We start from the raw sequence: 10,853 nt of genomic DNA on the forward strand, positions 1-10,853 counted from the left end.
CCCACACACACTCACCTGCTCGGGCCAGCAGTGTCCCACACACACTCACCTGCTCGGGCCAGCAGTGTCCTGGCCGCCAGGTCGAACTTGTGTCTCCTGGCCACGGCCGAGCGGCTCCGCGAGGGAGCACCACTGGCTGCAGCTGCATTATCCACATGGTCCATATTATCAGGGCTGCAACAATTGCAATGCACAGGTAAATCACACCAGGTTTTAAACAACCACATACAGCAAGGAAAATTACTAAAGTCATAATTATTAGCATTTTTCTCTTTGTTTCCTGGAAGTGATTTGGAATTTGAGAATTTTCACTTCCACTGAGGACATATTTTCTGTTCTTCTGACTGTGAGATTTACCTCAAACAAATCAGATGCAGCAATGTCGACACCTATTTGATGTCTCCATAGCGCCTAAGCCCTGCAGAAATTTTGGGAGGGCACTCATTTTACGCTAACAACAGCTTGAACTACCTTTTTTCCCCCTTTAAAAAACATTAAAATTAACATCTCTGTTGCTGCTGGCTCAGTCAATCCCCTCTTGGCCCCAAATCTTCTGCAAAACATGAATTTATGTTCCTTAGTAGCACTTGTTGCTTTTTTCTCTCCCAACTTAAATCTGTTCTCCGTGAAATGACAATTGACGTGGGACAAAGAAACTGAGGAAACTTAAGAACACACACCTCAGTAGGATCAAGGAATCTGAACAAAAGAGTTATCAAAACACATCTTGCAATGGGCACCCTTTATCTTTAAAAAAAAAAGCTGGTATGATTCCTAAAAGGTGTCACTTTACAATACAACAGCTATTGCCAGGACTAAAAAAACCCAAAACAACAAAGAACCCACCAAAAAGTCCCAAAAGAGAAACAACCACCTTTCCTCCTTTTTAAGATACAGTTTAGCTCTAAAATTGTGCAGGTGACTGAGAAAGCAAACTTTAACTCAGTTTCATCTGCTCTGGACAAACCAAAAATTAATTAAAACAGAACAACATAGTAAAATAGTTCATGTATACTCCGCAGGAACAGAAGTACACCAGTGAGATTCTGCTTACCACGAGGTCTTTCAGTTAAAATGCAACCATAAGGCCTCTGGGTTTTTTGGAGGCAGCATGCTCAGTCACACTCTTCCCCAGCTCCGACACAAAGAGCACAGCAGAACAGGCACACCATGAGCACCTCACCTGATGCCATCTCTGCTCCCACTCATGCTACAACCAAGTCCAAAAGCAGCACCCCAAAGCAACGCTCCGTCAGCAACAATGCACTTGTGAGATTTCCAGTTTCAGCAACAGGTTACAAGCAATTACAGCAAAATGACCCTTTACCTTTCACTAAAGCCTTCCTCCATTTCAGTGGCATCAGCAGAAGGGATATCACCTGGAGACTGCAAGTAACAATGGTCACCAGATTTCCCACCACTTCCAGAGACAATTGTCCCATGCCGTGAATCCGCAGTCCCTTCGGACTGGGGCTCTTCATCATCTTCATTTCCAGGGTGCTCTATCATCCACATGGCCAGGACTGTGATATTCTGTGCATCTGCTTCTCCCCTGGCACCTGAAAGCAGGAAAATCACACTTTAGGACTGTATTTTATCACTGACGGTTAGGGGGGAAAAAAAAAATCAATTTTCCCCCAGAAATGGTTACAGAACTTAAAAATTAAGTATGCTATTGGAAAAGAGCATTTGATATGTACCTAGTGTTTCTCTTTAGACTGTATTCTAGCTGTAGATTACCTGTAGCCTCCATGGCCTTTGCAATCTGCCTGAGGGAGAAGCCCATCTCCAGCAGCGGGACGGCAATGGCAGGAGGGGGGGGGGATGCTGCTCTGCTCGGATAGAGCTTGAGAGACAGAATATGTTACATGTAGAGCACAGAAATATTTCTTCAGTGTTACCTTACTAGACCTTACTTTGATATATGAGCTTCAGATAAGGGAATAATTGCTCCCAGCTTTTCTCTCAACTGCTTTCCACAAAGCAGAACACTTTCTGCAGTGCAACCAGACAGTGCTCACTGCTGCTGGCAGCACAGATTGCACCAGCCTCTGTTTGAATATGTTACATGTAGAGCACAGAAATATTTCTTCAGTGTTACCTTACTAGACCTTACTTTGATATATGAGCTTCAGATAAGGGAATAATTGCTCCCAGCTTTTCTCTCAACTGCTTTCCACAAAGCAGAACACTTTCTGCAGTGCAACCAGACAGTGCTCACTGCTGCTGGCAGCACAGATTGCACCAGCCTCTGTTTCACCAAGCAGGATACTGATGACATCCAAGGAACTATTTCTTTTAAGACATTTCAGTTACTTTAATTTCAAACTGGATCAAATTATCTATTTGATTTATATTTAGGTAGTCTCGATGAAGCTATCCTTGTCCAAACCATCAAGATTCCCAAATGTTATGAGGTCACATTCCTCTTAAGGTACTGAAAGAGACCCCAACTAAGCTGCTAATGTATCTGAAAAACCTCCTGTGCAGAGTCTTTCAAGGGACTCTGAGTCAGACAGTTACTGCCCTAAACACACAGCTTCCTTATCGCTGCCCAGAGGAGTGAGGTGTGAGCAGTGACCTAGGAACAAACACTGCTGTAAGGACAATATCATGACTAGAAGAAGTCAGTCCACAACAAAAGGAGGTGTGAACCTGTGCAGATCAGCTGCTCTGCAAGAAATGAAACCGCCAAAAATCTCAACTAACAGCATGGATGGAAGAGCAAGAATAAAAAGTTATATCGCTCAGAAATTTTAAAGCACAGACTTTGTTTCTCAGCAGAAATATGCAATCTGGAGCACAAACTTTAGCTCAGTCTCTTCTGTTCATTTGATATAAAACACATACATATGTGTCTTATTTTTAGTGTTATCTCTTTTGCATGACAGTACTCATTTGTGCTCTTTAGAAGCTCAAGATCCTCAGTAATCTGCTCATCCTCCTACCTATTCCATTCTGCCTCTGCTGTGAAGCCTCCCGTTACCTTCACACAATTCAGACAGCAGCATGAGAACCCAGGAAGGTTGGACAGCACATTCTGTCTCACTTAACACAGTTAATTGTAATGAGCTACACTGGTGTGTGTATCACAGAATGCTCTTGTTTTCTGCATGGTATATAACCCCCAAAAAGCTAGAAAATTAGTGCGCTTAACATGGGCACACACCCAGGGAAACTAGCCCCAATTTGATGAGCACTTACATTGCCTTCTTGCTTTACACATGCACTTTGTAGCCCAATCCACAGCTCACAAAAACTCACTTGCTTGATAAAGTCTACAGCTAAATAATCTACATTTTTTTGTCCTAAGATAGTCACTAAAAGGTTTTCAACATTGCTTCACATGTTAGGTTGCCTTAAAAAGCAATTCTGTTGGTTTTCAATCTCTTAAAACACAGCACTGAACTCCAGTGAATTCACTAACTTGTCCATGTTTCTGTCTATCCTGACAAGTTTACCTGTCCGATTGGCAGGCCTGGCAGACTGGGAATCAGGAGAAGTCAAACTTTGTCTCCTACCAACTTCATCTGAAGGAGATGTTGGTAAAGAAGATATTGGAGGAGTCTGAGCACGTCGTGCTGGAAGCACAGTTGTAGTAGGATAACTGGAGAACATTTGTCTTGAAAAAAGAACAATATACATTTATATGAGAAAGAGCTATGCTGAAAAAGGTCTGACAAAATAAATACATTAGATTAGGGTGCACTGGGCACATCCTACCGTACAGCAATCGAAAGGGTAAGGCACAACAAGCACTGCAGCAAGCACACACCCGCCAGAACAGCTCACTCCTGCCAACTTTACCTGCAGACTTAAAGTCTAAGTATGCACCCAAAAAACCCCATGGACCAAGAGCTGTCCTAGGAGGTAAAAGATAAGTAAACACTTATCCCATTGCCCCAGTTCGTTCAGAACTCAGGCTGACTAATTGGGCGAGTATTTTATTTTCCCTGTCCTGGCAAGAGGATATGTTTCTGGCTTTTATCAAATTATATCTGCAAAACCTCTAAGAGTTAAACTTAGAACAGGACTCTCTGCCTTGTAAAGCAGATTCCTTTCCACAAACAGCCTGACCAGACTAGCTAGGTTTATCTTACTTCCATGTCACTACGGGAGTGTAAGATGCAACGATGTCTTAGTTCACAGGATGTTACTCACCAATCAAGATCTACTCTAGTTTAAGAATCAACAAACATTCCTTAAAAATACAGAATTTCAGAGATTTACAATTTAAACTATACCAAATAAACATGAGAACTGATGAACCTTTCTCCTTTAAGAATTCAGGTATTACATATCTATACAATGTATAGCAAAATCTTAATAGCTTTTTATTTCTAGTAACACAAAATGTGCAAGGCTAAGTAAGTAATAAAACTGTGCCCTCTGCAGAGTCAGCTCTTGACCGTAAATACAAACATTAGCATTTTCAAAGGCTCAGGCAGCTAAGGACATATATTGTATACAAACCACACAACTGGTTCCCTACAGCCACAAAATGGAGCATGCTGATATTTTACCTGAGAAGGCTGAGAGGCATAACACCAGGGGATTCTGATGCTGGAACTGTTTCCGTGTCAGTCACGGGAGTAGTAGCAGTGGTAGTGTCCTCCAGAGAGCTGCTCATGAAAGATGTTGTGCTAGATGCAGAGGGGCTGGTCGTAACCGGTGTTTGGGCTTGCTGAGTCTGATCACCTTCTTCCACTTGTTGTTCCACTTCTGCGAGAGAAGAAAGGACATTACAGCAACATGCAATTGTGTAGAGCAAAACAGTAGCTGTGGCTAAACTTTCAACACTCAAAAACAACTACTGTTGTCCAAAATTCTCTGCAGAGACAGACAGAGGTGTGCAGAAATGCACTCCACGCACAAACCGCTGCCAGCAGCTCACGGCCCCACGCACAGCAACAGCCAGAGAGCTCCTGCTGCTCTCACACTGCTACCAGGGACACAGCAAACCAGCAAACCTGGGCCAGACGCTGTGATATCTACATTTTCAAAACGGGGGAAGAGGTCTTAGATATGGAAATTGAGCTGATTAACTGCAAAGCTGTCTTTAACCCAGTTGGGTAAGTAACATTTGAAGGGGTTTCTAGGCTGGTTTAGAAGTGCAAATCCTTCTGACAACTATATACAGAACTGCTCATTTGTAAAAAGTACTTAAGACAAATTAGGAACTTCTTTCTGATTGACTGACATGCATTCAGGCTTTGTTCAAATAAGGAATTAGAGAAAAGGCAAAAAAGTCAGTATCATTACCTCTGAAACAGCAAAACAGCTTCGCAAAATCTCTCAGCCTGACTAAGATTCCCCACAAAGCATCATCCCCACGGACTCACAAGACTCTTATTTGTGTTATCACTGTTACTACTGATGGTAATATAAATTCAAAATCCATTTAGCCCTAGGCTTTCGGAATTTTGAAAACGCACCTTGTTTGAGCCTGCTCCCAAACTGGTCCTCCAGCAGCCCGTGCACCACCAGTTTGTAGATCATGGCCTGCGCCCGCTCCAGGTCCGCCAGCCCCAGCGCGCGTTTGATGGGCGAGCGCATGACCGCGCGCTTCACCATGTGCCGCATCAGGAACTGCAGGGCCGCGCGCAGCTCCACGTCCTCAGCCACCACTGGGGAGCCAGCACAGTCAGAGTTGTGGCCATTCTCGGCCAGGACCTTTGGTATCAGCAGCAGTTCAGCATATTTACTACAACTGAGAAGAACACTCAGTGACTTCATAGCACCAAGATAAAGGTAAGACAGCTGTACAGCTCTGATTTCTGACTGCACTATATCATGGTTTCTTGGAGTATGTTCGTGATTCTTTTTCCTTCCTTCACCAGGTTGGTGTTGGGACTCCATACCTAGTGCTGACGGTTCTAAAGAAAAGGAAACAATTTCATTTTCTGACTTGGAGCCGGTAGCGCCGTGTCCTTTGCTATCGTCGGCGCTCTGTCCTACACGTGCGTCCGATGCGACGTCACCCTCCGTTCTCTGCTCCGTTTCCCCTTTCTCCTCAGATTCATGTCTGTGTTTTTTCTCGTGTCTCTTGGTGCTTTGCTTTCCCATGTCTTCATGAATGCCAGTCAGATAGGTAAGGTCCAGCAATACAGCAGCTGTCAGCCCACGAAATCTTGCAACATCAAAAGGCAGTGGTTCACAGGGCTCCAGATTATACAATGGAGTATCACTAGGCGACCAAAAAGTTGGGAAGCTTTAATAAAGATCAGAATGACACAGGAAAAAGCAAGTGAGGGAGAGACAGGAGGAAAGTACAGGAAATAATGTAGGCAAAGTAAGATGCAAAACATATTTAATAAAATAAACGAAGCAATTCTAAAAATTAAATGCAAACAGGGGAAAATGAGGTTATGAACAGAAAACAGGGAAATATGGTTTCAGAGTAAAGGCAACAAAGCATGCACAGGGTTCAACACCAAGCACTGACCCCCAGCAGCACTGCAGAAGGTGTCAGCTCTGTGCCGACACGTTCGGCTCTGTTACTCAGAAACACCTCACAGCCTTCCACTAGGAGAAACTCTGCCAGCACACCGGAGCTGAAGTCAGGAGTACGTGTAAAAGCTGAGGAACTTTTGTCACACCAAGGGAAAGCTTGGATGGGCCTCACACCCCTGCTGAGCTCTTCACCACCAGGAGCACACTGCTGACAGCTGACAGCCATCCTGACTGGGCTGCCAGGGGAGTGCCTGGCCAGGACTGTGACCTCAGGAAGCACAGCTCACAACACCCAACAGACACACACATCCACCTGCCCAGCTATACTCGGCTGTATTTTTGGGAATACTTAGGACTCTTACACTTCACTAATTTTCACTCTAAGCTGGACAAAATTCACCAGCCCATATTTTGGTACACCTTGTATTTTCCACGCATCTAGCAGATATTTTTAAATCTGCCTTTTATTATCCAGAAATGTCTTCCCATCTTGCAATGTAACCTTCTATTTGAAAATGAAACCAAGCTTTAGCCTGGTTTAAATGAAGAAGGTACATTCTGAACTTAACTCAGGACTCTACCAAGAGCCTTGTCTATGTTCAAGTGCTGCACCACTTCCCTCAAATAATGCTTCAGACTATTTGAAGGGCACTCTTACTTTAAGGTTATACTGTCACATGGGTGTATTTGAAAGAATTTATATCTGGAACTAACTCAAGTGCAGTTGAGCAGAAGGAGTTTAAGAAATTAAGTGAATCAAATCTTTTCTACACAAAACCACAGGCAATTCCTGTGAGAGCACCAGCGAGCCCAGAGAAGCCACTAGCTTCACTTCAGAGTTTCCTTCCAGGTGAGGGAAACTTCCTTCCCTGTGAAGACATGCCTGGAAGACAGCTGGAAAACAGAGTACCTCCCTACAGCCTCCTCCTGGTTCTCACCACCATCTGCAGAGCTACAACTGCAGCGTGCTACCAGGCAATGCAGGGCCACTCCTGCAGCTCAGAGAATGGACCGATACCACCCTGGGACAGCGCTCGCCTCAACACCACTGCAGTCCAAACTCAGAGCAACTGACACCACGATCCAGTGTAAGATGTTATGCTGCCACCAGACTGTGCCAAGGGCAGGACATGAGCATACCTGATGGTAATCTCTGCTTCATCCCACTGGACCTTGGCAGAGGTGCTGCCTTCCTTCACTACTCCAAGCAAGGTGGCGTGACGTCCAGTTTGCTTGTGGACACACCGACCTCCCACTCTGAGACCAGCATCCACCCCACCGATGACTGCCAGAACAGGCCACACTTCTGTGCAAAGCATCTTCAGCTGCAGCTCTGAAAGATCAGCCAGACCATGCCGACTGTGCTTGCTTTTCTCCTCCTCTTTATTTTCTTTCTCCTCCCTCACCTCATTCTCTTCGCGGCTTTGAACTGAGCGACTTTTCTTCAGCTTCTGGCCTGCTTCTTTAAGACACGTTTTGATTTTATTCAGTCTTTCCATCATTTTTTTGTTAATGCAATGTGTCCAACGGTCTGTGCGATGAAGGATACGAATGAGTTGGATAGTGGCTTCTGCCAGCACTGCAGCAACAGGAGAACAGATTGGGTCTCCAGGTAGCAAATCTCTGGGTGTCCCACGCATCTGCATATCACAGATTTTCACCTAAGTGTGAGAGAACAGTTTAAAGTTATCCTCTCAACGTTCCTGAAGCTCTTTTTGTAAATGGAGGAGTCTCCTGTTGCACAGAACTAATTACTAGCAGTCTTGTTTTCCTTGGGATCCCTAGGAAATCTACCTTAACACTGAGCAAAACCTCTGTCCCTTCAAGTAACAACAGTCCTCAGATTCTCACGTGAAACTGTCTAGAAATCCTAATACTACATTCTCCCTGGTTTCTGGGGAATGGCATTTTTTGTTTAGAACATTAAGTCTGTAAATAAATTCTAGATAACAAAATACATTTAAAATTTACAACAGATGACCATAGTTAACACACTGTGTGTTAACAGACTTCTGGCCAGAAATCCAAACCACAGCAACAAACAGGCTGCTATGATGAATCCTGACTTTATCCCAGTAAAACCAGTCCACCCACACAGATGAACGCTGAAGTTACCTTCTCTCCTGGATTACTGCTGTAGAACATAACGCACGGGTATAACTCAGCAGCATCCACATCTTCAAAAGCTAATTTTGGCTCCTAGCGAAAAAACAAAGCAAAAATTTCTCAAACTCACAACACCCTAGCAAGCAAAAATATGAAACATGAAGAAGTTATGTCTGCATTATAAACCTTTCAAGTACTGAAACCGTCACATGTCTGTCATGCTTATCCATGCCACATTTACTGCTGGAAAAAAGCCACCAAAACCCAACTGATGTTACATACCTCTCCATTTTTACCGAAGGAAATAGTTCTCGCTTCCATATCTAACACACATGTGATGAAATCTCCTTGAGTAAAGCTTGACAGAGTCAGAGTTTGCTCCCCATTGTGATAGAGGTTGCCACTGTAGGCTCTGTACAGCCACATATCCGAGGTGGTGCGATGGTTAAAGTCGTGCACTGGCCAGCGAGAGACTCCCACACATGTGCCTTCGTTGCCTCGGTTCTCCTTCACAATGTAGAACTGGCAGCAAAACCAAAACCAACAGGGAAAAAAATCAAGACTACACACTTCTACACAATAGAGCAATGAAAATTTTCCTTACACATACACATGTATATTTTAACTGATTTTTCTCAGAAGCTTTTGATAATAAAAAAAGAGTAAGTCAATAAGCTAAAATCATGCTCTGCCTCTAAGTGACACCGTAGTGCATAAGGTCAGTCACCAACGAGTCATTTAAGTTTAATTTACTAGTAATTCAGAAAAATAAATGAAAACACACAAGTTGTTGGGTCTTTTTTTCTGGACTCCAAACATACACACCCAGAAGTTGGGCTACAAGTGGTAAAAACAGTATTACAGAAAGAAATAAGCTTTTCAGCTCACATTCAGAGTGAGTGATTTACAGAGACTCGGGTTAAAAACGAAGTGAAGGTGTCGTGTTCAAAGGTGGCACAAAGCAAGGACAACAAGGGTGTATGTGTCTGCGTCCCTCAGGAGGCGACATCGCTCCAGATGATGTACTGAATGCTGAACTTGCCACTCAGGTGCACGTGTCTTGTTCTGTGGGGTGTTTGTCTACAGAAAACCACTCAAAATCTACTATTTCAGTAGGTAACTCTTGCAAAACTATGCAGATTTATGCTGACTACCGATCTTGGGCGAGTACTGGCACCTCTACAAATACACAACACACAGTCACAGTCTTCAGCCTGGCAGTGCTCAAATCCAGCCACACACTCTTGCCTTTGGGCTGAAAATCACAGAAAAATTCAGGTTGGGGAAGGATCCCTAAGATCCCTGAGTCCAATCACAAACAGAGCACTATCACTGCCCCAAGGCTGGTGTCATAAGGGCAAAACCATAGGCAGCTGCTGTTAATAAACGACAGCATATTTACACAACAGAGGGAGAGAAGCCAACAAATACACGTTCATGCAACCTACCTTCCACTGGTAACACCCAGAAGTAACTCCAGTGGATGCTAAACCATATCCTTTGCCTCCACTTCCATGAGTCAGAATCTGCCCATTCTCCACTATGCAGCATTGAGCTTTTTCAGGATCAAAGGACACTTCCTGTATGGGAAGATTCTCATCTTCATCTTCAGACTCTCCTTGCTTCTACCAGAAACAGGACAGAACAGCTGCGGTAACTGTACCTCGGGGGCACCCCGTCACGACACAAAGCACAAGCATCATTACCTGCAGCTTCATTTCTTGCTCTTTCTCCTTCATTTGAATCGCATGTTTAGCCTGAGCTATTGGAGTCTCCCACATGCAGTCAGACAGAAGTGAGAACAGTCGTTCAACAACCTGGTGCATTGGAGCATAATTCAGATTATTTTAACTCCAAGACGAGGACAACAAGTAACACTATATCCTTTTACTCTGCTTCGTAGGTATAAAATGTCAAAATATTTGGTGTTCTTAGATGAACAAACATCTACACTGAGCCTTACACGATTTGGATTCTGAACAAACCTACAAAACATTTAAAAGTTTAACGGGACTTTTTTAAGACATAGGTGTAAAAGCTTATAACAAAATATAATGACCTGAGCCATTTGGTCATCTTCAACGCCCGACTCACAGGCAGGGAGCACAGCCTCCAGGACATGGAGGGCAAGCAGCCTCGTCCGCAGATTGCCAACCAACGGCACACCTAAGGGGCCAAGGAAATGGTGAGCACGGCGCCAGGCGACACCCACGGCACACCGCACACCACACACCACACACCCCACACCCCACACACCCCACACACCACACAGCCCACACACAGCACACACAGCA

At 44.2% G+C, this 10,853-nt stretch overlaps 1 protein-coding gene across 1 annotated transcript in view; it reads right to left on the minus strand.

The window, feature by feature from the left end:
- LOC103802189 (probable E3 ubiquitin-protein ligase HERC1) overlaps positions 1–10,725 on the minus strand; it is a gene marked incomplete at both ends in the record, with an annotated part of 15,959 nt that extends 5,234 nt beyond the window's left edge. The window contains 11 exons of the mRNA XM_009074641.1: positions 50–174; positions 1,328–1,559; positions 3,462–3,622; positions 4,524–4,722; positions 5,436–6,187; positions 7,594–8,114; positions 8,569–8,652; positions 8,842–9,081; positions 10,008–10,184; positions 10,266–10,376; positions 10,619–10,725. Of these exons, the coding sequence (XP_009072889.1) occupies positions 50–174; positions 1,328–1,559; positions 3,462–3,622; positions 4,524–4,722; positions 5,436–6,187; positions 7,594–8,114; positions 8,569–8,652; positions 8,842–9,081; positions 10,008–10,184; positions 10,266–10,376; positions 10,619–10,725 (2,709 nt within the window). The remainder of the gene's footprint in view (positions 1–49; positions 175–1,327; positions 1,560–3,461; positions 3,623–4,523; positions 4,723–5,435; positions 6,188–7,593; positions 8,115–8,568; positions 8,653–8,841; positions 9,082–10,007; positions 10,185–10,265; positions 10,377–10,618) is intronic.
- Between the last annotated feature and the right edge of the window lie 128 nt (positions 10,726–10,853).

This window comes from Acanthisitta chloris, unplaced genomic scaffold (genome assembly GCF_000695815.1).
Source record: "Acanthisitta chloris isolate BGI_N310 unplaced genomic scaffold, ASM69581v1 scaffold41785, whole genome shotgun sequence".
Lineage (NCBI taxonomy): Eukaryota > Metazoa > Chordata > Aves > Passeriformes > Acanthisittidae > Acanthisitta > Acanthisitta chloris.